The sequence below is a fragment of the Oncorhynchus nerka genome, linkage group LG18, assembly GCF_034236695.1.
Source record: "Oncorhynchus nerka isolate Pitt River linkage group LG18, Oner_Uvic_2.0, whole genome shotgun sequence".
Lineage (NCBI taxonomy): Eukaryota > Metazoa > Chordata > Actinopteri > Salmoniformes > Salmonidae > Oncorhynchus > Oncorhynchus nerka.
The window spans coordinates 9,090,711-9,116,198 of NC_088413.1; the positions used below are offsets into that span (position 1 = coordinate 9,090,711).

The following is a 25,488-nucleotide window of genomic DNA, read 5'->3' on the forward strand; positions in this document are numbered from 1 at the left end:
GGTGGAGAGAGGTGGGTTGAGATGGGTTGAGAGAGTGGGTTGAGGTGGAGAGAGGTGGGTTGAGGTGAGAGAGGTGGGTTGAGGTGGAGAGAGATGGGGTGAGGTGGAGAGAGATGGGGTGAGGTGGGTTGAGGTGGAGAGGTGGGTTGAGGTGGAGAGAGATGGGGTGAGGTGGGAGAGATGGGGTGAGGTGGAGAGAGATGGGGTGAGAGTGAGAGATGGGGTCGAGAGTTGGGTTAAGGTGGGAGAGAGGTGGGTTGAGGTGGGGAGAGGTGGGTTGAGATGAGGTGGGTTGAGGGAGAGAGGTGGGGAGAGGTGGGTTGAGGTGGAGAGAGATGAGTTGGGTTGAGGAGAGAGGTGGGGAGAGAGGTGGGGGAGGTGGAGAGAAGTGGGGTGAGGTGGCGGTTGGGTTAAGGTGGGAGAGAGGGAGAGGTGGGGAGAGGTGGGTTGAGATGGTGGAGAAGTGGGTTGAGGTGGAGAGAGGTGGGTTGAGGTGGAGAGAGGTGGGTTGAGGTGGGTTGAGGTGGAGAGAGGTGGGGAGAGGTGGGGTGAGGTGGGTTGGGTTAAGGTGGAGAGAGGTGGGTTGAGGTGGGGGTGGGGTGAGATGTCGAGAGTTGGGTTAGGTGGAGAGAGGTGGGTTGAGATGGGGAGAGGTGGGTTGAGGTGGGGAGAGGTGGGTTGAGGTGGACGAGAGGTTGGGTTAGTGGAGACAGGTGGGGAGAGTTGGGTTAAGGTGGAGAGAGGTGGGGGAGAGGTGGGGAGAGGTGGGTTGAGGTGGGGAGAGTGGGGTGAGGTGGAGAGAGAGGTGGAGGAGATGGGTTGGGGAGAGGTTGGGTTGAGGTGGGGAGAGGTGGGGTGAGGTGGAAAGAGGTGAGGAAGGTGGGTTGAGATGGTGGAGAGAGGTGGGTTGAGGTGGAGAGGTGGGGTGAGGTGGGGTGAGGTGGAGAGAGTTGGGTTAGGTGGAGAGAGGTGGGTTGAGGTGGAAGAGAGAGGTGGGTTGAGGTGGGTTGAGGTGGAGAGAGGTGGGTTGAGGTGGAGAGAGATGGGGTGAGGTGGGGTGAGGTGGGTTAAGGTGGAGAGAGGTGGAGTTGAGGGGTGAGGTGGGTTGAGGTGGAGAGAGATGGGGTGAGGTGGGAGTTGGGTTAAGGTGGAGAGAGAGGGAGAGAGGTGGGTTGAGGTGGGGAGAGGTGGGTTGAGATGGGGAGATGGGTTGAGGTGGAGGTGGGGAGAGGTGGAGATGATGAGGTGGGTTGAGGGAGAGGTGGGTTGAGGTGGGGTGAGGTGGAGAGATGGGTTAGGTGACGAGTTGGGTTAAGGTGGAGAGAGGGTGGGAGAGAGGTGGGTTGAGGTGGGAGGTGGGTTGAGAGAGGTGGGTTGAGGTGGAGAGAGGTGGGTTGGGTGGAGAGAGGTGGGTTGAGGTGGAGGGAGAGGTGGGTTGAGGTGGAGAGGGTGGGTTGAGGTGGGGAGAGGTGGGTTGAGGTGGAGAGGTGGGTGAGGTGGGTTGAGATGGAGAGAGGTGGGTTGAGGTGGAGAGAGGTGGGTTGAGGTGGAGAGAGAGGTGGGTTGAGGTGGAGAGAGATGGGGTGAGGTGACGAGAGTTGGGTTGAGGTGGGGTGAGGTGGAGAGAAGTGGGGTGAGATGGGGTTGGTGAGAGGTGGGTTAAGGTGGAGAGGTGAGATGGCAGAGAGTTGGGTTAAGGTGGAGAGAGTGGAGAGAGGTGGGTTGAGGTGGGTTGAGAGAGGTGGGTTGAGAGTTGGGTTAAGAGAGTTTGGTTGAGTTGGAGAGGGTGGGTTGAGGTGGAGAGAGGTGCAGGAGGTGGGGACAGGTGGGAGAGTTGGGTTAAGGTGGAGAGGGTGGGAAAGTGGAGGTTGGGTTGAGGTGGGGAGAGTGGGTTAAGGTGGAGAGATGGAGTGAGGTGGAAAGTGGAGAGAGTTGGGGGAGAGGTTTGGGAGAGGTGGGTTGAGGTGGGGAGAGTGGGTTAGGTGGGGAGAGATGGGTTAGGTGGGGAGAGGTGGGTTGAGGTGGGGTGAGGTGGAGAGAGTGGGGTGAGATGGGTGGGTTGAGGTGGAGAGAGGGAGAGAGGTGGGTTGAGATGGGGAGAGGTGGGTTGAGGTGGGTTGAGGTGGAGAGGTGGGTTAAGGTGGAGAGAGGTGGGTTGAGGGGGTGAGGTGGAGAGAAGTGAGGTGAGATGGGGAGAGGTGGGTTGAGGTGGCGAGAGGTGGAGAGAGGTGGGTTGAGGTGGGAGAGAGGTGGGTTGAGGTGGAGAGAGGTGGAGAGAGGTCGGTTGAGGTGGAGAGAGGTGGGTTGAGGTGGGTTAAGGTGGAGGTGAGGTGAAGAGAGTTGGGTTAAGGTGGAGAGATGGGTTGAGGTGGAGAGAGAGGTGGGTTGAGGTGGAGAGAGATGGGGTTAAGGTGGAGTTTGGTTGAGTTGGAGAGAGGTGGGTTGAGGTGGAGAGAGGTGGGTTGAGGTGGGGTTGAGGTGGAGAGAGGTGGGTTGAGGTGGGAGAGGTGGGTTGAGGTGGATAGAGGTGGGTTGAGGTGAGGAGAGGTGGGTTGAGGTGGGAAGTGGGTTGAGGTGGAGAGATGGGTTGAGGGGGTTACAGAGAGGTGGGTTGAGGTGGAGATATGGGTTAAGGTGGAGAGGTGGTTTGAGGTGGGTTAAGGTGGAGAGAGGTGGGTTGAGGTGGAGAGAGGTGGGTTGAGGTGGGAGAAGTGGGTTGAGGTGGAGAGGTGGGTTGAGGTGAGAAGTTGGGTTAAGGTGGAGAGATGGGACAGGTGGAGAGAGATGGGGTTAAGGTGGAGTTTGGTTGAGTTGGAGAGAGGTGGAGTTGAGGTGGAGAGAGGTGGGGTTGAGGTGGAGAGAGGTGGGTTGAGGTGGAGAGAGGTGGGTTGAGGTGGATAGTGGGTTGAGGTGGAGAGAGGTGGGTTGAGGTGGAGAGATGGGTTGAGGTGGAGAGATGGGTTGAGGTGGGTGGCTGAGAGAGGTGGGTTGAGGTGGAGAGAGGTGGGTTAAGGTGGAGATATGGGTTAAGGTGCAGAGGTGGTTTGAGGTGGGTTAAGGTGGAGAGGTGGGTTGAGGTGGAGAGAGGTGGGTTGAGGTGGAGAGAGGTGGGTTGAGGTGGAGAGAGAGGTGGAGAGAGGTGGGTTGAGGTGGGGTGAGGTGGAGAGAGATGGGGTGAGGTGGGTTAAGGTGGAGAGAGGTGGGTTGAGGTGGAGAGAGGGGGTGAGGTGGAGAGAGATGGGGTGAGGTGGAGAGAGATGGGGTGAGGTGACAGAGTTGGGTTAAGGTGGAGAGAGGTGGGGAGGTGGGGAGAGGTGGGTTGAGATTGGGAGAGAGGTGGGTTGAGGGAGAGTGGAGAGGTGGGTTGAGGTGGAGAGAGATGAGGTGGGTTGAGAGAGGGTGGGGAGAGGTGGGGTGAGGTGGAGAGAAGTGGGGTGAGGTGGAGAGTTGGGTTAAGGTGGAGAGAGGGAGGAGGGTGGGGAGAGGGTGGGTTGAGATGAGGAGAAGTGGGTTGAGGTGGAGAGAGGTGGGTTGAGGTGGGGAGAGGTGGGTTGAGGTGGGTTGAGGGGGAGAGGTGGGTTGAGGGTGGGGAGAGGTGGGGTGAGGTGATCGGTTGGGTTAAGGTGGAGAGAGGTGGGTTGAGGTGGGGTGGGGTGAGATGTCGAGAGTTGGGTTAAGGTGGAGAGAGGTGGGTTGAGATGGGGAGAGGTGGGTTGAGGTGAGATGGGGAGAGGTGGGGAGAGGTGGGTTGAGGTGAGAGTTGGGTTAAAGTGGAGACAGGTGGGGAGAGTTGGGTTAAGGTGGAGAGGTGGAGGTGGAGAGAGTTGTGGGTTGAGGTGGGGAGAAGTGGGGTGAGGTGGGAGAGGTGGAGAGATGGGGTGAGGTGACGAGTTGGGTTGAGGTGGGGAGAGGTGGGGTGAGGTGGAGAGGTGAGGTGAGAGAGGTGGGTTGAGATGGAGGAGGTGGGTTGAGGTGGAGAGGGGTGAGGTGGGGAGAGTGGGGTGAGGTGGAGAGTTGGGTTAAGGTGGAGAGAGGTGGGTTGAGGTGGAGAGGTGGGTTGAGGTGGAGGTGGGTTGAGGTGGAGAGAGATGGGGGAGGTGAGGTGGGTTAAGGTGGAGAGAGGTGGGTTGAGGTGGAGAGAGAGGGGTGAGGTGGGTTGAGGTGGAGAGATGGGGTGAGGTGACGAGAGTTGGGTTAAGGTGGGTTGAGGTGGGGAGAGGTGGGTTGAGATGTGGGAGGTGGGTTGAGGGAGAGATGGGGAGAGGTGGAGAGATGAGGTGGGTTGAGGAGAGAGAGAAGGTGGGGTGAGGTGGAGAGAAGTGGGGTTAGGTGGCTAGAGTTGGGTTAAGGTGGAGAGAGGGGGAGAGGTGGGTTGAGGTGGGGAGAGAGGTGGGTTGAGGTGGAGAGAGGTGGGTTGAGGTGGAAGAGGTGGGTTGAGGTGGGAGAGGTGGGTTGAGGTGGAGAGAGGTGGGTTGAGGTGGAGGAGGTGAGGATTGAGAGGTGGGTTGAGATGGAGAGAGGTGGGTTGAGGTGGGTTGAGGTGGAGAGAGGTGGGTTGAGGTGGAGAGAGGTGGGTTGAGGTGGGGAGAGGTGGGGTGAGAGGTGGGTTGAGGTGGAGAGAGGTGGGTTGAGATGGAGAGAGGTGGGTTGAGGTGGGTTGAGGTGGGGAGAGGTGGGGAGATGTGGGTTGAGGTGAGGAGTGGGTTAAAGTGGAGAGAGGTGGGGAGGTGGGGAGAGTTGGGTTGAGGTGGAGAGAGATGGGGGAGAGAGTGGGGAGAGGTGGGTTGAGGTGGAGAGAGATGGAGAGAGATGGGGTGAGGTGGTGAGAGTTGGGTTGAGGTGGGGAGAGGTGGGGTGAGGTGGAGAGTGGGGTGAGATGTCGAGAGTTGGGGAGAGGTGGGTTGAGGTGGAGAGAGGTGGGTGAGGTGGGTTAAGGTGAGAGAAGAGAGAGGTGGGTTGAGGGGGGTGGGTTGAGGTGAGGTTATGGTGAGAGAGGTGGGTTGAGGTGGAGGGTGGGTTAAGAGATATGGGTTAAGGTGCAGAGGTGGTTTGAGGTGGGTTAAGGTGGAGGAGGTGGGTTGAGGTGGAGAGGTGGGTTGAGGTGGAGAGAGGGTGGGGAGGTGGAGAGAGGTGGGTTGAGGTGGAGAGAGGTGGGTTGAGGTGGAGAGATGGGTTGAGGTGGAGGATGGGGTTAAGGTGGGTTTGGTTGAGTTGGAGAGAGGTGGGGTTGAGGTGGAGAGAGGTGGGTTGAGGTGGGAGAGGGGTTGAGGTGGAGAGGTGGGTTGAGGTGGAGAGAGGTGGGGTGAGGTGGAGAGATGGGGTGAGGTGGGTTAAGGTGGAGAGAGGTGGGTTGAGGTGGAGAGAGGTGGGGTGAGGTGGAGAGATGGGGTGAGGTGGAGAGTGGGGTGAGCTGAAGTTGGGTTAAGGTGGAGAGAGAGAGAGAGGGTGGGTTGAGGTGGGGAGGTGGGTTGAGGTGGGAGAGGTGGGTTGAGATGGGGAGAGGTGGGTTGAGGTGGAAGAGAGTTGGGTTGAGGGAGAGAGGTGGGGAGAGGTGGGGGAGGTGGAGAGAGGGGAGTGGGGAGAGTTGGGTTAAGGTGGAGAGAGGTGGGGAGAGTGGGTTGAGATGAGGAGAAGTGGGTTGAGGTGGAGAGAGGTGGGTTGAGGTGGAGAAGTGGGGGTGGGTTGAGGTGGAGAGTGGGTTGAGGTGAGAGGTGGGGTGAGGTGTGAGAGTTGGGTTAAGGTGGAGAGAGGTGGGTTGAGGTGGGGTGGGGTGAGATGTCGAAGTTGGGTTAAGGTGGAGAGAGGTGGGTTGAGATGGGGAGAGGTGGGTTGAGGTGGGGAGAGGTGGGTTGAGGTGGGGAGAGTTGGGTTAAAGTGGAGTGGAACAGGTGGGGAGAGTTGGGTTAAGGTGGAGAGAGGTGGGTTGGAGGGTTGGGGAGAGGTGGGTTGAGGTGGGGAGAAGTGGGGTGAGGTGGAGAGAGGTGGAGAGAGATGGGTTGAGGTGAGGGAGAGTTGGGTTGAGGTGGGGAGAGGTGGGGTGAGGTGGAAAGTGAGGTGAGAGAGGTGGGTTGAAGGTGGAGAGGTGGGTTGAGGTGGAGAGAGGTGGGAGAGGTGGGGTGAGGTGGGAGAGTTGGGTTGAGGTGAAGAGAGGTGGGTTGAGGTGGAGGTGGGTTGAGGTGGGTTGAGGTGGAGAGAGATGGTGGAGGATGGGGTGAGGTGGGGTGAGGTGGGTTAAGGTGGAGAGAGGTGGGTTGAGGTGGAGAGAGATGGGGTGAGGTGGGTTGAGGTGGAGAGAGATGGGGTGAGGTGGAGAGAGTTGGGTTAAGGTGGAGAGAGGGGGAGAGGTGGGTTGAGGTGGGGAGAGGTGGGTTGAGATGGGGAGAGGTGGGTTGAGGGAGAGAGGTGGGGAGAGGTGGAGAGAGAGAGGTGGGTTGAGGAGAGAGGTGGGGGAGAGGTGGGGTGAGGTGGAGAGAAGTGGGGTTAGGTGACGAGAGTTGGGTTAAGGTGGAGAGAGAGGGAGAGGGTGGGTTGAGGGTGGGTTGAGGTGGGGAGAGGTGGAGAGGTGGGTTGAGGTGGAGAGAGGTGGGTTGAGGTGGAGAGAGGTGGGTTGAGGTGGAGAGAGGTGGGTTGAGGTGGGGAGAGAGGTTGAGGTGGAGAGGTGGAGAGAGGTGGGTTGAGATGGAGAGAGGTAGGTTGAGGTGGGTTGAGGTGGAGAGAGGGTGGGTTGAGGTGGAGAGAGGTGGGTTGAGGTGGGGAGAGGTGGGGTGAGGTGGAGATTGGGTTAAGGTGGAGAGAGGTGGGTTGAGATGGGGAGAGGTGGGGAGAGGTGGGGAGAGGTGGGTTGAGGTGACGAGAGTTGGGTTAAAGTGGAGAGAGGTGGGGACAGGTGGGGAGAGTTGGGTTAAGGTGGAGAGAGGTGGAGAGAAGTGGAGAGAGTTGGGGAGAGGTGGGTTGAGGTGGAGAGAAGTGGGTTAAGGTGGAGAGAGATGGGGTGAGGTGACGAGAGTTGGGTTGAGGTGGAGAGAGGTGGGGTGAGATGTGAGAGTTGGTGAGAGGTGGGTTAAGGTGGAGAGAGGTGGGTGACGAGGTTGGGTTAAGGTGGAGAGAGAGTGGAGAGAGGTGGGTTGAGGTGGAGAGAGATGGGGTGAGGTGACGAGAGTTGGGTTAGGTGGAGAGTTTGGTTGAGTTGGAGAGAGGTGGGTTGAGGTGGAGAGGTGCAGAGAGGTGGGGACAGGTGGGGAGAGTTGGGTTAAGGTGGAGAGAGGTGGAGAGAGGTGGGTTGAGGTGGGGAGAGTGGGTTGAGGTGGAGAGAGATGGGGTGAGGTGGAGAGGTGGGTGGAGAGTTGGGGAGAGGTTTGGGAGAGGTGGGTTGAGGTGGGGAGAGGTGGGTTGAGGTGGAGAGAGATGGGTTAAGGTGGGGAGAGGTGGGTTGAGGTGCGGTGAGGTGGAGAGAGGTGGGTGAGATGGGAGAGTGGTTTAAGGTGGAGAGAGAGGAGAGAGGTGGGTTGAGATGGAGGAGAGGTGGGTTGAGGTGGGTTGAGGTGAGATGGAGTTGGGTTAAAGTGGAGAGAGGTGGGTTGAGGTGGGTTGAGGTGAGAGAGGTGGGTTGAGATGGGGTGAGGTGGAGAGAAGGAGATGGGAGAGGTGGGTTGAGGTGGCGAGGTGGAGAGAGGTGGGTTGAGGTGAGAGAGGTGGGTTGAGGTGGACAGAGAGGTGGGTTGAGGTGGGAGAGGTGGAGAGAGGTGGTTGAGGTGGAGAGTGGGTTGAGGTGGAGAGAGGTGGGTTAAGGTGGAGAGCGGTGAGGTGAAGAGAGTTAGGTGAGGTGGAGAGAGATGGGTTGAGAGGGAGAGGTGGGTTGAGGTGGGTTGAGATGGGGTTAAGGTGGAGTTTGGTTGAGTTGGAGAGAGGTGGGTTGAGGTGGAGAGAGTGGGGTTGAGGTGGAGAGAGGTGGGTTGAGGTGGCTGAGAGGTGGGTTGAGGTGGAGAGAGATGGGTTGAGGTGGGTTATGGTGGCGAGAGGTGGGTTGAGGTGGAGAGAGGTGGGTTAAGGTGGAGATATGGGTTAAGGTGCAGAGGTGGTTTGAGGTGGGTTAAGGTGGAGGGTGGAGAGGTGGGTTAAGGTGGAGAGAGGTGGGTTGAGGTGGAGAGAGGTGGGTTGAGGTGGAGAGAGGTGGGTTGAGGTGAAGAGAGTTGGGTTAAGGTGGAGAGAGATGGGTTGAGGTGGAGAGAGAGGTGGAGTTTGGTTGAGTTGGAGAGAGGTGGGTTGAGGTGGAGAGAGGTGGGTTGAGGTGGAGAGAGGTGGGTTGAGGTGGAGAGAGGTGGGTTGAGGTGGATAGAGGTGGGTTGAGGTGGAGAGGTGGGTTGAGGTGGAGAGAGATGGGTTGAGGTGGAGAGAGATGGGTTGAGGTGACGGTTATGGTGGCGAGAGGTGGGTTGAGGTGGAGAGTGGGTTAAGGTGGAGATATGGGTTGAGGTGCAGAGAGTGGTTTGAGGTGGGTTAAGGTGGAGAGAGGTGGGTTGAGGTGGAGAGAGAGTGGGTTGAGGTGGAGAGAGGTGGGTTGAGGTGGAGAGGTGGGTTGAGGTGGAGAGAGGTGGGTTGAGGTGGGGATGAGAGAGAGATGGGGGGAGGTGGGTTAAGGTGAGAGAGAGGTGGGTTGAGGTGGAGAGAGATGGGGTGAGGTGGAGAGGATGGGGTGAGGTGGAGAGAGATGGGGTGAGGTGACGAGAGTTGGGTTAAGGTGGAGAGAGAGGGAGAGAGGTGGGTTGAGGTGGGGAGAGGTGGGTTGAGATTGGGAGAGGTGGGTTGAGGGAGAGAAGGTGGGTTGAGGTGGAGAGAGATGAGGTGGGTTGAGGGAGAGAGGTGGGGAGAGGTGGGGGTGAGGTGGAGAGAGTTGGGTTAAGGTGGAGAGGGGGAGTGGATTGAGGTGGGGAGAGGTGGGTTGAGGTGGGGAGAGGTGGGTTGAGGTGGAGAGGTGGGTTGAGATGGAGAGAGGTGGGTTGAGATGGAGAGAGGTGGAGAGAGGTGGATTGAGGTGGAGGAGGTGGGGTGAGGTGACGAGAGTTGGGTTAAGGTGGAGAGAGGTGGGTTGAGGTGGGGTGGGGTGAGATGTCGAGAGTTGGGTTAAGGTGGAGAGAGGTGGGTTGAGATGGGGAGAGGTGGGTTGAGGTGGGTTGAGATGGGGAGAGGTGGGTTGAGGTGAGAGGTGGGTTGAGGTGGAGTTGGGTTAAAGTGGGAGAGAGGTGGGTTGAGGTGGGGAGAGGTGGGTTGAGGTGGGTTGAGGTGGAGAGAGGTGGGTTGAGATGGGGGTGAGGTGGAGAGAAGTGGGGTGAGGTGGCGAGAGTTGGGTTAAGGTGGAGAGAGGTGGGTTGAGATGGGGAGAGGTGGGTTGAGGTGGGTTGAGGTGGGGAGAGGTGGAGAGAGGTGGGTTGAGGTGAGAGGTGGGTTGAGAGAGGTGGAGAGAGGTGGAGAGGGTGGGTTGAGGTGGAGAGGTGGGTTGGGGTGGAGAGAGGTGGGTTAAGGTGGAGGGGTGAGGTGGAGAAGTTGGGTTAAGGTGGAGAGAGATGGGTTGAGTTGGAGAGAGGTGGGTTGAGGTGGAGAGAGGTGGGTTAAGGTGGGTTGAGGTGGAGAGAGATGGGTTGAGGTGGAGAGAGATGGGTTGAGGTGGAGAGAGGTGGGGTTGAGGTGGAGAGAGGTGGGGTTGAGGTGGGTTGAGGTGGAGAGAGTGGGTTGAGGTGAGAGGTGGTGGAGAGGTGGAGAGAGGTGGGTTGAGGTGGAGAGAGTGGGTTGAGGTGGAGAGAGATGGGTTGAGGTGGAGAGGTGGGGTTGAGGTGGAGAGAGGTGGACAGAGGTTTGAGGTGGGTTAGGTGGAGAGAGATGGGGTGAGGTGGAGGAAGTGGAGAGAGTTGGGGAGGGTTTGGGAGAGGTGGGTTGAGGTGGGGAGAGTGGGTTAGGTGGAGTGAGATGGGTTAAGGTGGGGAGGTGGGTTGAGGTGGGGTGAGGTGGAGAGAAGGTGGGGTGAGATGTCGAGAGTTGGGTTAAGGTGGAGAGAGATGGGGAGAGATGGGTTGAGATGGGGAGAGGGTGGGTTGAGATGGGGAGAGGTGGGTTGAGGTGACGAGAGTTGGGTTAAAGTGGAGAGAGGTGGGTTAGGTGGAGAGGGTGAGGTGAGAGAGTTGGGTTAAGGTGAGAGAGATGGGTTGAGGTGGAGAGAGGTGGGTTGAGGTGGAGAGATGGGGTTAAGGTGGAATGGGTTGAGTTGGAGAGAGGTGGGTTGAGGTGGCGAGAGGGGGGTTGAGGTGGAGAGGGTGGCGAGAGGTGGAGGTGGGTTGAGGTGGAGAGAGGTGGGTTGAGGTGAGAGAGGTGGGTTGAGGTGGGAGAGGTGGGTTGAGGTGGAGAGATGGGTTGGGGGTGAGAGAGGTGGGTTAAGGTGGAGAGCGGTGGGTGTTGGGTAGGGTGGAGAGAGATGGGTTGAGGTGGAGAGAGGTGGGTTGAGGTGGAGAGATGGGGTTAAGGTGGAGTTTGGTTGAGTTGGAGAGAGGTGGGTTGAGGTGGAGAGAGGTGGGTTAAGGTGGAGAGGGGAGAGGTGGGTTGAGGTGGAGAGAGTGGGTTGAGGTGGAGAGAGGTGGGGTTGAGGTGGAGAGGTGGGTTGAGGTGAGAGAGGTGGGTTGAGGTGGAGAGAGGTGGGTTGAGGTGGAGAGTGGTGGGTTGAGGTGGATAGAGATGGGTTGAGGTGAGAGAGGTGGGTTGAGGTGGGAGGTGGGTTGAGGTGAGAGAGATGGAGTTGAGGTGGGTTATGGTGGAGAGAGGTGGGTTGGGGAGAGAGGTGGGTTGAGGTGGAGAGAGGTGGGTTAAGGTGGAGATATGGGTTAAAGTGCAGAGAGGTGGTTTGAGGTGGGTTGAGGTGGAGAGAGATGGGTTGAGGTGGAGAGAGGTGGGTTGAGGTGGCGGAGGTGGCGAGAGGTGGGTTGAGGTGGAGAGGGTGGGTTGAGGTGGAGATATGGGTTAAGGTGCAGAGGTGGTTTGAGGTGGGTTAAGGTGGAGAGGTGGAGAGAGGTGGGTTGAGGTGGAGAGAGGTGGGTTGAGGTGGAGAGAGTGGGTGGAGGTGGGGTGAGGTGGAGAGAGATGGGGTGAGGTGGGTTAGGTGGAGAGAGTGGGTTGAGGTGGAGAGAGATGGGGTGAGGTGGAGAGAGGTGGGTTGAGGTGGCGAGTTGGGTTAAAGTGGAGAGAGGTGGGTTGAGGTGGGGAGAGGTGGGTTGAGGTGGGTTGAGGGTGGAGAGGTGGGTTGAGATGGGGTGAGGTGGAGAGTGGGGTGAGATGGAGAGTTGGGTTAAGGTGAGAGGTGGGTTGAGGTGGGGAGAGGTGGAGAGAGTGGGTTGAGGTGGAGAGAGGTGGGTTGAGGTGGAGAGAGGTGGGTTGAGGTGGAGAGAGGTGGGTTGAGGTGGGAGAGGTGAGGTTAAGGTGGAGTTGCGGTGAGGTGATCTAGAGTTGGGTTAAGGTGGAGAGAGATGGGTTGAGTTGGAGAGGGTGGGTTGAGGTGGAGAGGATGGGTTAAGGTGGGTTGAGGTGGAGAGAGATGGGTTGAGGTGGAGAGAGATGGGTTGAGGTGGAGAGAGGTGGGGTTGAGGTGGAGAGAGGGGTTAAGGTGGAGAGAGGTGGGTTGAGGTGGAGAGTGGAGAGGTGGAGAGGTGGGTTGAGGTGGAGAGAGATGGGTTGAGGTGGAGAGAGGTGGGGTTGAGGTGGAGAGGTGGACAGAGGTGGGGTTGAGGTGGGTTGAGGTGGAGAGAGATGGGGTGAGGTGGAGAGAAGTGGAGAGAGTTGGGGAGAGGTGGGTTGAGGTGGGGAGAAGTGGGTTAAGGTGGAGTGTGGGTTAAGGTGGGGAGAGGTGGGTTGAGGTGGGGTGAGGTGGAGAGAAGTGGGGTGAGATGTCGAGAGTTGGGTTAAGGTGGAGAGAGATGGGGAGAGATGGGTTGAGATGGGGAGAGGTGGGTTGAGATGGGGAGAGTGGGTTGAGGTGGCGAGAGGTGGGTTGAGGTGGCGAGAGGTGGCGAGAGGTGGAGAGAGGTGGGTTGAGGTGGAGAGGTGGGTTGAGGTGGAGAGAGGTGGGTTGAGGTGGAGAGAGGTGGGTTGAGGTGGAGAGTGGGTTGAGGTGGAGAGAGGTGGGTTAAGGTGAGAGGTGAGGTGGAGAGAGTTGGGTTAAGGTGGAGAGAGATGGGTTGAGGTGGGGAGAGTTGGGTTGAGGTGGAGAGAGATGGGTTGAGGTGGGTTTGGTTGAGTTGGAGAGGGTGGGTTGAGGTGGAGAGGTGGGTTAAGGTGGAGAGGTGGAGAGAGGTGGGTTGAGGTGGAGAGAGATGGGGTTGAGGTGGAGAGAGGTGGGTTGAGGTGGAGAGAGGTGGGTTGAGGTGGAGAGGTGGGTTGAGGTGGAGAGAGGTGGGTTGAGGTGGAGAGTGGTGGGTTGAGGTGGATAGAGATGGGTTGAGGGTGGAGAGAGTGGGTTGAGGTGGAGAGATGGGTTGAGGTGGAGAGAGATGGGTTGGTGAGGTTATTGGTGGCGAGAGAGGTGGGTTGAGAGGGTTGAGATGGGTTGAGGTGGAGAGAGGTGGTTAAGGTGGAGATATGGGTTAAAGTGCAGAGGTGGTTTGAGGTGGGTTAAGGTGGAGGAGGGTTGAGGTGGAGAGAGGTGGGTTGAGGTGGGGAGGGTGGTTATGAGGTGGAGAGAGGTGGGTTGAGGTGGAGAGAGGTGAGTTAAAGGTGGAGATATGGGTTAAAGGGTGGTGGTTTGAGGTGGGTTAAGGTGGAGAGAGGTGGGTTGAGGTGGAGAGAGGTGGGTTGAGGTGGAGAGAGGTGGGTTGAGGTGGAGAGAGGTGGGTTGAGGTGGGTGAGGTGGAGAGAGATGGGGTGGGTTGAGGTGGAGAGAGGTGGGTTGAGGTGGAGAGGATGGGTGAGGTGAGAGGTGGGTTGAGGTGACGAGAGTTGGGTTAAGGTGGAGAGGTGGGTTGAGGTGGGGAGAGGTGGGTTGAGGTGGGTTGAGGTGGAGAGAGGTGGGTTGAGATGGGGTGAGGTGGAGAGAAGTGGGGAGAGGTGGGGAGAGTTGGGTTAAGGTGGAGAGAGGTGGGTTGAGGTGGAGAGAGGTGGAGAGAGGTGGGTTGAGGTGGAGAGAGGGGTTGAGGTGGAGAGGTGGGTTGAGGTGGAGAGAGGTGGGTTGAGGGGTGGAGTGGGTTAGGTGGAGAGAGGTGGGGTGAGGTTGGGTTAGGTGGAGAGAGGTGGGTTGAGTTGGAGAGGTGGGTTGAGGTGGAGAGAGGTGGGTTAAGGTGGGTTGAGGTGGAGAGAGATGGGTTGAGGTGGAGAGAGATGGGTTGAGGTGGAGAGAGAGGTGGGTTGAGGTGGAGAGAGGTGGGTTGAGGTGGAGAGAGGTGGGTTGGGTGGAGAGAGGTGGAGAGGTGGAGAGAGGTGGGTTGAGGTGGAGAGAGATGGGTTGAGGTGGAGAGAGGTGGGGTTGAGGTGGAGAGAGGTGGACAGAGGTGGGGTTGAGGTTAAGGTGGAGAGAGATGGGGTGAGGTGGAGAGAAGTGGAGAGAGTTGGGGAGAGGTGGGTTGAGGTGGGGAGAAGTGGGTTAAGGTGGAGTGAGATGGGTTAAGGTGGGGAGAGGTGGGTTGAGGTGGGGTGAGGTGGAGAGAAGTGGGAGATGTCGAGAGTTGGGTTAAGGTGGAGAGAGATGGGGAGAGATGGGTTGAGATGGGGAGAGGTGGGTTGAGATGGGGAGAGGTGGGTTGAGGTGACGAGAGTTGGGTTAAAGTGGAGAGAGGTGGGTTAAGGTGAGGGGTGAGGTGAGAGAGTTGGGTTAAGGTGGAGAGAGATGGGTTGAGGTGGAGAGAGGTGGGTTGAGGTGAGAGATGGGGTTAAGGTGGAGTTTGGTTGAGTTCGAGAGGGTGGGTTGAGGTGGCGAGAGGTGGGTTGAGGTGGGAGAGGTGGAGAGAGGTGGAGAGAGGTCGGTGAGGTGGAGAGAGGTGGGTTGAGGTGGAGAGAGGTGGGTTGAGGTGGAGAGAGGTGGGTTGAGGTGGAGAGAGGTGGGTTGAGGTGGAGAGAGATGGGTTGGGGTGGAGAGAGGTGGGTTAAGGTGGAGGCGGTGAGGTGAGGAGTTGGGTTAAGGTGGAGAGAGATGGGTTGAGGTGGAGAGAGGTGGGTTGAGGTGGAGAGATGGGGTTAAGGTGAGTTTGGTTGAGTTGGAGAGAGGTGGGTTGAGGTGGAGAGAGGTGGGTTAAGGTGGAGAGGTGGAGAGAGGTGGGTTGAGGTGGAGAGAGGTGGGGTTGAGGTGGAGAGAGGTGGGGTTGAGGTGGGAGAGGTGGAGAGAGGTGGGTTGAGGTGGAGAGAGGTGGGTTGAGGTGGAGAGAGGTGGGTTGAGGTGGATAGAGATGGGTTGAGGTGAGAGGTGGGTTGAGGTGGAGAGAGATGGGTTGAGGTGGAGAGAGATGGGTTGAGGTGGGGTTATGGTGGTTGGAGAGAGGTGGGTTGAGGTGGGTTGAGGTGGGTTGAGGTGGAGAGGGTGGGTTAAGGTGGAGATATGGGGTGGGGTGGTTTGAGGTGGGTTAAGGTGGAGAGAGATGGGTTGAGGTGGAGAGAGGTGGGTTGAGGTGACGGTTAGGTGGCGAGAGAGGTGGGTTGAGGTGGAGAGAGGTGGGTTAAGGTGGAGATATGGGTTAAGGTGCAGAGGTGGTTTGAGGTGGGTTAAGGTGGAGAGAGGTGGGTTGAGGTGGAGAGAGGTGGGTTGAGGTGGAGAGAGGTGGGTTGAGGTGGAGAGAGGTGGGTTGAGGTGGAGAGAGGTGGGTTGAGGTGGAGAGAGGTGGGTTGAGGTGGGTTGAGGTGGAGAGAGGTGGGGTGAGGTGGAGAGAGATGGGGTGAGGTGGAGGAGATGGGGTGAGGTGGAGAGAGATGGGGTGAGGTGACGAGAGTTGGGTTAAGGTGGAGAGAGAGGGAGAGGTGGGTTGAGGTGGGGAGAGGTGGGTTGAGATTGGGAGAGGTGGGTTGAGGGAGAGAGGTGGGAGAGGTGGGTTGAGGTGGAGAGAGATGAGGTGGGTTGAGGGAGAGAGGTGGGGAGAGGTGGGGTGAGGTGGAGAAGTGGGGTGAGGTGAGTTGGGTTAAGGTGGAGAGTGGGAGAGAGGTGGGGAGAGGTGGGTTGAGATGAGGAGAAGTGGGTTGAGGTGGAGAGGGTGGGTTGAGGTGGAGAGAGAGGGTGAGATGAGGAGAAGTGGGTTGGGTGGAGAGGTGGATTGAGGTGGGGAGAGGTGGATTGAGGTGGAGGGTGGGTTGAGGTGGAGAGAAGTGGGTTGAGATGGAGAGAGGTGGGTTGAGATGGAGAGAGGTGGAGAGAGGTGGATTGAGGTGGAGAGAGGTGGGGTGAGGTGGAGTTGGGTTAAGGTGGAGAGATGGGTTGAGGTGGGGTGGGGTGAGATGTCGAGAGTTGGGTTAAGGTGGAGAGAGGTGGGTTGAGATGGGGAGAGGTGGGTTGAGGTGGGTTGAGATGGGGAGAGGTGGGTTGAGGTGGGGAGAGGTGGGTTGAGGTGACGAGAGTTGGGTTAAAGTGGAGAGAGGTGGGTTGAGGTGGGGAGAGGTGGGTTGAGGTGGGTTGAGGTGGAGAGAGGTGGGTTGAGATGGGGTGAGGTGGAGAGAAGTGGGGTGAGATGACGAGAGTTGGGTTAAGGTGGAGAGAGGTGGGTTGAGATGGGGAGAGGTGGGTTGAGGTGGGTTGAGAGAGAGGTGGGTTGAGGTGGCGAGAGGTGGGTTGAGGTGGAGAGAGGTGGGTTGAGGTGGGAGAGGTGGAGAGAGGTGGGTTGAGTGGAGAGGTGGGTTGAGGTGGAGAGAGAGGTGGAGAGAGGTGGGTTGGGGTGGAGAGAGGTGGGTTAAGGTGGAGAGAGCGGTGAGGTGGAAGTTGGGTTAAGGTGGAGAGAGATGGGTTGAGTTGGAGAGAGTGGGTTGAGGTGGAGAGAGGTGGGTTAAGGTGGGTTGAGGTGGAGAGAGGAGAGGTGGGTTGAGGTGGAGAGAGATGGGTTGAGGTGGAGAGAGATGGGTTGAGGTGGAGAGAGGTGGGGTTGAGGTGGAGAGAGGTGGACAGAGGTGGGGTTGAGGTGGGTTAAGGTGGAGAGAGATGTGAGGTGGAGAGAAGTGGAGAGAGTTGGGGAGAGGTTTGGGAGAGGTGGGTTGAGGTGGGGAGATGGGTTAAGGTGGAGAGAGATGGGTTAAGGTGGGGAGAGGTGGGTTGAGGTGGGGTGAGGTGGAGAGAAGTGGGGTGAGATGAGAGAGTTGGGTTAAGGTGGAGAGAGATGGGGAGAGGTGGGTTGAGATGGGGAGAGGTGGGTTGAGATGGGGAGAGGTGGGTTGAGGTGGAAGAGTTGGGTTAAAGTGGAGAGAGGGTTAAGGTGGGAGCGGTGAGGTGAGAGAGTTGGGTTAAGGTGGAGAGAGATGGGTTGAGAGAGAGGTGGGTTGAGGTGGAGAGATGGGGTTAGGTGGAGTTTGGTTGAGTTGGAGAGAGGTGGGTTGAGGTGGAGGTGGAGAGAGAGGTGGAGAGAGGTGGGTTGAGGTGGAGAGAGGTGGGTTGAGGTGGAGAGAGGTGGGTTGAGGTGGAGAGAGGTGGGTTGAGGTGGAGAGAGATGGGTTGGGGTGGAGAGAGGTGGGTTAAGGTGGAGAGCGGTGAGGTGGAGAGTTGGGTTAAGGTGGAGAGAGGTGGGTTGAGGTGGAGAGAGGTGGGTTGAGGTGGAGAGATGGGGTTAAGGTGGAGTTTGGTTGAGTTGGAGAGGGTGGGTTGAGGTGGAGAGGTGGGTTGAGAGGTGGAGAGAGGTGGGTTGAGGTGGAGAGAGATGGGGTTGAGGTGGGAGAGGTGGGGTTGAGGTGGAGAGGGTGGAGAGAGGTGGGTTGAGGTGGAGAGAGGTGGGTTGAGGTGGAGAGAGGTGGGTTGAGGTGGAGAGAGGTGGGTTGAGGTGGATAGAGATGGGTTGAGGTGACGAGAGGTGGGTTGAGGTGGAGAGAGATGGGTGAGGTGGAGAGATGGGTTGAGGTGGACGGTTATGGTGGCGAGAGAGGTGGGTTGAGAGTTGGGTGGAGAGAGAGGTGGGTTAAGGTGGGATATGGGTTAAAGTGCAGAGGTGGTTTGAGGTGGGTTAAGGTGGAGAGAGATGGGTTGAGGTGGAGAGAGGTGGGTTGAGGTGACGGTTATGGTGGCGAGAGAGGTGGGTTGAGGTGGAGAGAAGTGGGTTAAGGTGGAGATATGGGTTAAGGTGCAGAGGTGGTTTGAGGTGGGTTAAGGTGGAGAGAGGTGGGTTGAGGTGGAGAGAGGTGGGTTGAGGGGAGAGAGGTGGGTTGAGGTGGAGAGAGGTGGGTTGAGGTGGGAGAGGTGGGGTGAGGTGGAGAGAGATGGGGTGAGGTGGGTTAAGGTGGAGAGAGGTGGGTTGAGGTGGAGAGAGATGGGGTGAGGTGGAGAGAGATGGGGTGAGGTGGAGAGAGATGGGGTGAGGTGACGAGAGTTGGGTTAAGGTGGAGAGAGAGGGAGAGAGGTGGGTTGAGGTGGGGAGAGGTGGGTTGAGATTGGGAGAGGTGGGTTGAGGGAGAGAGGTGGGGAGAGGTGGGTTGAGGTGGAGAGAGATGAGGTGGGTTGAGGGAGAGAGGTGGGAGAGGTGGGGTGAGGTGGAGAGAAGTGGGGTGAGGTGACGAGAGTTGGGTTAAGGTGGAGAGTGGGGAGAGGTGGGGAGAGGTGGGTTGAGATGAGGAGAAGTGGGTTGAGGTGGAGAGAGGTGGGTTGAGGTGGAGAGGGTGGGTTGATGAGGAGAAGTGGGTTGAGGTGGACAGAGGTGGATTGAGGTGGGGAGAGGTGGATTGAGGTGGGGAGGTGGGTTGAGATGGAGAGAGGTGGGTTGAGATGGAGAGAGGTGGAGAGAGGTGGATTGAGGTGGAGAGAGGTGGGGTGAGGTGGGAGTTGGGTTAAGGTGGAGAGAGATGGGTTGAGGTGGGGTGGGGTGAGTGAGATGTCGAGAGTTGGGTTAAGGTGGAGAGAGGTGGGTTGAGATGGGGAGAGGTGGGTTGAGGTGGGTTGAGATGGGGAGAGGTGGGTTGAGGTGGGGAGAGGTGGGTTGAGGGAGAGTTGGGTTAAAGTGGAGAGAGGTGGGTTGAGGTGGGGAGAGGTGGGTTGAGGTGGGTTGAGGTGGAGAGAGGTGGGTTGAGATGGGGTGAGGTGGAGAGAAGTGGGGAGATGACGAGAGTTGGGTTAAGGTGGAGAGAGGTGGGTTGAGATGGGGGAGAGGTGGGTTGAGGTGGGGAGGGTGGGTTGAGGTGGCGAGAGGTGGGTTGAGGTGGAGAGGTGGGTTGAGGTGGAGAGAGGTGGGTTGAGGTGGAGAGAGTGGGTTGAGGTGGAGAGAGGGGGTTGAGGTGGAGAGAGGTGGGTTGGGGTGGAGAGAGGTGGGTTAAGGTGGAGAGCGGTGAGGTGACGAGAGTTGGGTTAAGGTGGAGAGAGATGGGTTGAGTTGGAGAGAGGTGGGTTGAGGTGGAGAGAGGTGGGTTGAGGTGGAGAGAGGTGGAGGAGGTGGGTTGAGGTGGAGAGAGATGGGGTTGAGGTGGAGAGAGATGGGTTGAGGTGGAGAGAGGTGGGGTTGAGGTGGAGAGAGGTGGACAGAGGTGGGGTTGAGGTGGGTTAAGGTGGAGAGAGATGGGGTGAGGTGGAGAGAAGTGGAGAGAGTTGGGGAGAGGTTTGGGAGAGGTGGGTTGAGGTGGGGAGAAGTGGGTTAAGGTGGAGTGAGATGGGTTGAGGTGGGTTGAGGTGGGGTGAGGTGGAGAGAAGTGGGGTGAGATGTCGAGAGTTGGGTTAAGGTGGAGAGAGATGGGGAGAGGTGGGTTGAGATGGGGAGAGTGGGTTGAGATGGGGAGAGGTGGGTTGAGGTGGCGAGAGTTGGGTTAAAGTGGAGAGAGGTGGGTTAAGGTGGAGAGCGGTGAGAGACGAGAGTTGGGTTAAGGTGGAGAGAGATGGGTTGAGGTGGAGAGAGGTGGGTTGAGGTGGAGAGATGGGGTTAAGGTGGAGTTTGGTTGAGTTGGAGAGAGGTGGGTTGAGGTGGCGAGAGGTGGGTTGAGGTGGCGTTGAGAGGTGGAGAGAGGTGGGAGAGGTGGGTTGAGGTGGGAGAGGTGGGTTGAGGTGGAGAGAGGTGGGTTGAGGTGGAGAGAGATGGGTTGGGGTGGAGAGGTGGGTTAAGGTGGAGAGCGGTGGGTGAGAGAGTTGGGTTAAGGTGGAGAGAGATGGGTTGAGGTGGAGAGAGGTGGGTTGAGGTGGAGAGATGGGGTTAAGGTGGAGTTTGGTTGAGTTGGAGAGAGGTGGGTTGAGGTGGAGAGAGGTGGGTTAAGGTGGAGAGGTGGAGAGAGGTGGGTTGAGGTGGAGAGAGATGGGGTTGAGGTGGAGAGAGGTGGGGTTGAGGTGGAGAGAGGGTGGAGAGGTGGGTTGAGGTGGAGAGAGGTGGGTTGAGGTGGAGAGGTGGGTTGAGGTGGAGAGTGGTGGGTTGAGGTGGATAGAGATGGGTTGAGGTGACGAGAGGTGGGTTGAGGTGGAGAGAGATGGGTTGAGGTGGAGAGAGATGGGTTGAGGTGACGGTTATGGTGGCGAGAGAGGTGGGTTGAGGTGGGTTGAGGTGGGTTGAGGTGGAGAGAGAGGTGGGTTAAGGTGGAGATATGGGTTAAAGTGCAGAGGTGGTTTGAGGTGGGTTAAGGTGGAGAGAGATGGGTTGAGGTGGAGAGAGGTGGGTTGAGGTGACGGTTATGGTGGCGAGAGAGGTGGGTTGAGGTGGAGAGAGGTGGGTTAAGGTGGAGATATGGGTTAAGGTGCAGAGGTGGTTTGAGGTGGGTTAAGGTGGAGAGAGGTGGGTTGAGGTGGAGAGAGGTGGGTTGAGGTGGAGAGAGGTGGGTTGAGGTGGAGAGAGGTGGGTTGAGGTGGAGAGAGGTGGGTTGAGGTGGGGTGAGGTGGAGAGAGATGGGGTGAGGTGGGTTAAGGTGGAGAGAGGTGGGTTGAGGTGGAGAGAGATGGGGTGAGGTGGAGAGAGATGGGGTGAGGTGGAGAGAGATGGGGTGAGGTGACGAGAGTTGGGTTAAGGTGGAGAGAGAGGGAGAGAGGTGGGTTGAGGTGGGGAGAGGTGGGTTGAGATTGGGAGAGGTGGGTTGAGGGAGAGAGGTGGGGAGAGGTGGGTTGAGGTGGAGAGAGATGAGGTGGGTTGAGGGAGAGAGGTGGGGAGAGGTGGGGTGAGGTGGAGAGAAGTGGGGTGAGGTGACGAGAGTTGGGTTAAGGTGGAGAGTGAGGGAGAGAGGTGGGGAGAGGTGGGTTGAGATGAGGAGAAGTGGGTTGAGGTGGAGAGAGGTGGGTTGAGGTGGAGAGAGGTGGGTTGAGATGAGGAGAAGTGGGTTGAGGTGGACAGAGGTGGACAGAGGTGGGGAGAGGTGGATTGAGGTGGGGAGAGGTGGGTTGAGGTGGAGAGAAGTGGGTTGAGATGGAGAGAGTGGGTTGAGATGGAGAGAGGTGGAGAGAGGTGGATTGAGGTGGAGAGAGGTGGGGTGAGGTGACGAGAGTTGGGTTAGGTGGAGAGAGATGGGTTGAGGTGGGGTGGGGTGAGATGTCGAGAGTGGGTTAAGGTGGAGAGAGGTGGGTTGAGATGGGGAGAGGTGGGTTGAGGTGGGTTGAGATGGGGAGAGATGGGGTGAGGTGGAGAGAGGTGGGTTGAGGTGACGAGAGTTGGGTTAAAGTGGAGAGAGGTGGGTTGAGGTGGGGAGAGGTGGGTTGAGGTGGGTTGAGGTGGAGAGAGGTGGGTTGAGATGGGGTGAGGTGGAGAGAAGTGGGGTGAGATGACGAGAGTTGGGTTAAGGTGGAGAGAGGTGGGTTGAGATGGGGAGAGGTGGGTTGAGGTGGGGAGAGGTGGGTTGAGGTGGAGAGAGGTGGGTTGAGGTGGAGAGAGGTGGGTTGAGGTGGAGAGAGGTGGGTTGAGGTGGAGAGAGGTGGGTTGAGGTGGAGAGAGGTGGGTTGAGGTGGAGAGAGGTGGGTTGGGGTGGAGAGAGGTGGGTTAAGGTGGAGAGCGGTGAGGTGGAGAGAGTTGGGTTAAGGTGGAGAGGGGTTGAGTTGGAGAGAGGTGGGTTGAGGTGGAGAGAGGTGGGTTAAGGTGGGTTGAGGTGGAGAGAGATGGGTTGGTGGAGAGAGATGGGTTGAGGTGGAGAGAGGTGGGGTTGAGGTGGAGAGAGGTGGAGAGAGGTGGGGTTAAGGTGGGTTGAGGTGACGAGAGTTGGGTTAAGGTGGAGAGAGATGGGTTGAGGTGGAGAGAGGTGGGTTGAGGTGGAGAGATGGGGTTAAGGTGGAGTTTGGTTGAGTTGGAGAGAGGTGGGTTGAGGTGGAGAGAGGTGGGTTAAGGTGGAGAGGTGGAGAGAGGTGGGTTGAGGTGGAGAGAGATGGGTTGAGGTGGAGAGAGATGGGTTGAGGTGGAGAGATGGGTTGAGGTGGAGAGAGGTGGGGTTGAGGTGGAGAGAGGTGGACAGAGGTGGGGTTGAGGTGGGTTAAGGTGGAGAGAGATGGGGTGAGGTGGAGAGAGTGGAGAGAGTTGGGGAGAGGTTTGGGAGAGGTGGGTTGAGGTGGGGAGAAGTGGGTTAAGGTGGAGTGAGATGGGTTAGGTGGGGAGAGGTGGGGTGAGGTGGAGAGAGTGGGGTGAGATGTCGAGAGTTGGGTTAAGGTGGGGAGAGGTGGGTTGAGATGGGGAGAGGTGGGTTGAGATGGGGAGAGGTGGGTTGAGGTGGAGAGAGTTGGGTTAAAGTGGAGAGAGGTGGGTTAAGGTGGAGAGCGGTGAGGTGACGAGAGTTGGGTTAAGGTGGAGAGAGATGGGTTGAGGTGGGTTGAGGTGGAGAGATGGGGTTAAGGTGGAGTTTGGTTGAGTTGGAGAGAGGTGGGTTGAGGTGGCGAGAGGTGGGTTGAGGTGGGTTGAGGTGGAGAGAGGTGGAGAGAGGTCGGTTGAGGTGGAGAGAGGTGGGTTGAGGTGGAGAGAGGGTGGGTTGAGGTGGAGAGATGGGTTGGGGTGGAGAGAGGTGGGTTAAGGTGGAGAGCGGTGAGGTGACGAGAGTTGGGTTAAGGTGGAGAGAGATGGGTTGAGGTGGAGAGAGGTGGGTTGAGGTGGAGAGATGGGGTTAAGGTGGAGTTTGGTTGAGTTGGAGAGAGGTGGGTTGAGGTGGAGAGAGGTGGGTTAAGGTGGAGAGGTGGAGAGAGGTGGGTTGAGGTGGAGAGAGATGGGGTTGAGGTGGAGAGAGATGGGGTTGAGGTGGAGAGAGGTGGGGTTGAGGTGGAGAGAGGTGGAGAGAGGTGGGTTGAGGTGGAGAGAGGTGGGTTGAGGTGGAGAGAGGTGGGTTGAGGTGGAGAGTGGTGGGTTGAGGTGGATAGAGATGGGTTGAGGTGACGAGAGGTGGGTTGAGGTGGAGAGAGATGGGTTGAGGTGGAGAGAGATGGGTTGAGGTGACGGTTATGGTGGCGAGAGAGGTGGGTTGAGGTGGGTTGAGGTGGAGAGAGAGGTGGGTTAAGGTGGAGATATGGGTTAAAGTGCAGAGGTGGTTTGAGGTGGGTTAAGGTGGAGAGAGATGGGTTGAGGTGGAGAGAGGTGGGTTGAGGTGGAGAGAGGTGGGTTGAGGTGGAGAGAGAGGTGGGTTAAGGTGGAGAGAGAGGTGGGTTAAGGTGGAGAGAGAGGTGGGTTAAGGTGGAGAGAGAGGTGGGTTAAGGTGGAGAGAGAGATGGGTTAAGGTGGAGAGAGAGGTGGAGAGAGAGGTGGGTTAAGGTGGAGAGAGAGGTGGGTTAAGGTATGCCTAAACCACTCTGATGCAGGTGCTGCTCAGTGATGCCAGATGAGAGGTTTTATCATGTGTAAATTGTCCCTTTTAATAGCTTTGATGGGTAGATGGAGGTTTAATCATATTTAATAACTGATGGGTAGATGGAGGTTTAATCATATTTAATAACTCATGGGTAGATGGAGGTTTAATCATATTTAATAACTGATAGGTAGATGGAGGTTTAATCATATTTAATAACTGATAGGTAGATGGAGGTTTAATCATATTTAATAACTGATAGGTAGATGGAGGTTTAATCATATTTAATAACTGATAGGTAGATGGAGGTTTAATCATATTTAATAACTGATGGGTAGATGGAGGTTTAATCATATTTAATAACTGATAGGTAGATGGAGGTTTAATCATATTTAATAACTGATGGGTAGATGGAGGTTTAATCATATTTAATAACTGATAGGTAGATGGAGGTTTAATCATATTTAATAACTTTAATGGATAGATGGAGGTTTAATCATATTTAATATCTTTAATAGGTAGATGGAGGTTTAATCATATTTAATAACTGATAGGTAGATGGAGGTTTAATCATATTTAATAACTGATAGGTAGATGGAGGTTTAATCATATTTAATAACTGATGGGTAGATGGAGGTTTAATCATATTTAATAACTGATGGGTAGATGGAGGTTTAATCATATTTAATATCTTTAATAGGTAGATGGATAGACAGGAGGTTTAATAGCTTTGATATTAACTTAACATTAGTATTAAGTAGTGGTCAGATATTAAATAAACATTCCATCTAACCATGAGGAAGAGTGTGTAGAAATATATCACATTTAGGGACAGAAACTGAATATAACTGGATTATATAATGTCCACAGAATAAATTGATGTGAATTAATAAGTGTGTGTGTGTGTGTGTGTGTGTGTGTGTGTGTGTGTGTGTGTGTGTGTGTGGTTTCCCAGGTGGAGTTTGAGGATGGTTCCCAGGTGGTAGCTAAGCGAGAGGATGTCTATACTCTGGATGAAGACCTTCCCAAAAAGGTGAAAGGGCGACTCGTAAGTACTGTACTCGCTAAACATCTACTGGCCTGTGTGGTTCTGTATTGTTTATAGTGTGATGTGATGCTATTATACACTACATGACCAAAAGTATGTGGATAGATATAGATATATACTATACTAGACTGTATAGACTCTGATCTATATACTATAATAGACTGACTGTATATACTATACTAGACTGACTGTATCTACTATACTAGACTGACTGTATGGACTCTGATCTATATACTATACTAGACTGACTGTCTACTGTACTAGACTGACTGTATCTACTAGACTGACTGTATCTACTATACTAGACTGACTGTATGGACTCTGATCTATATACTATACTAGACTGACTGTATCTACTATACTAGACTGACTGTATCTACTGTACTAGACTGACTGTATCTACTATACTAGACTGACTGTATCTATTATACTAGACTGACTGTATATACTATACTAGACTGACTATGGACTCTGATCTATATACTATACTTGACTCACTGTATGTACTGATCTACAGTGGGGCAAAAAAGTATTTAGTCAGCCACCAATTGTGCAAGTTCTCCCACTTAAAAAGATGAGAGAGGCCTGTAATTACCATCATAGGTCCACTTCAACTATGACAGACAAAATTAGAAAAAAAAATCCAGAAAATCACATTGTAGGATTTTTAATTAATTTATTTGCAAATTATGGTGGAAAATAAGTATTTGGTCACCTACAAACAAGCAGGATTTCTGGCTCTCACAGACCTGTAACTTCTTCGTTAAGAGGCTCCTCTGTCCTCTACTCGTTACCTGTATTAATGGCACCTGTTTGAACTTGTTATCAGTGTAAAAGAAAACTGTCCACAACCTCAAACAGTCACACTCCAAACTCCACCATGGCCAAGACCAAAGAGCTGTCAAAGGACACCATACTAGACTGACTGTATCTACTAGACTAGACTGACTGTATATACTATACTAGACTGACTGTATGGACTCTGATCTATATACTATACTACTAGACTGACTGTATGGACTCTGATCTATATACTATACTAGACTGACTGTATGGACTCTGATCTATATACTATACTACTAGACTGACTGTATATACTATACTACTATACTAGACTGACTGTATGGACTCTGATCTATATACTATACTGACTGTATATACTATACTACTATACTAGACTGACTGTATGGACTCTGATCTATATACTATACTACTAGACTGACTGTATGGACTCAGATCTATATACTATACTGACTGTATATACTATACTACTATACTAGACTGACTGTATGGACTGATCTATCTACTATACTAGACTGACTGTATATACTAGACTGACTGTATCTACTATACTAGACTGACTGTATCTACTATACTAGACTGACTGTATCTACTATACTAGACTGACTGTATCTACTATACTAGACTGACTGTATCTACTATACTAGACTGACTGTATCTACTATACTAGACTGACTGTATATACTAGACTGACTGTATCTACTGTACTAGACTGACTGTATCTACTATACTAGACTGACTGTATCTATTATACTAGACTGACTGTATCTACTACACTAGACTGACTGTATCTA

General features: G+C 55.8%; 1 protein-coding gene across 1 annotated transcript in view; it reads left to right on the plus strand.

The window, feature by feature from the left end:
- LOC135561992 (uncharacterized) overlaps positions 1-25,488 on the plus strand; it is a 65,774-nt gene that overhangs the window by 38,631 nt on the left and 1,655 nt on the right. Inside the window, exon 16 of the mRNA XM_065004528.1 lies at positions 23,801-23,893. Within this exon, the coding sequence (XP_064860600.1) occupies positions 23,801-23,893 (93 nt within the window). The remainder of the gene's footprint in view (positions 1-23,800; positions 23,894-25,488) is intronic.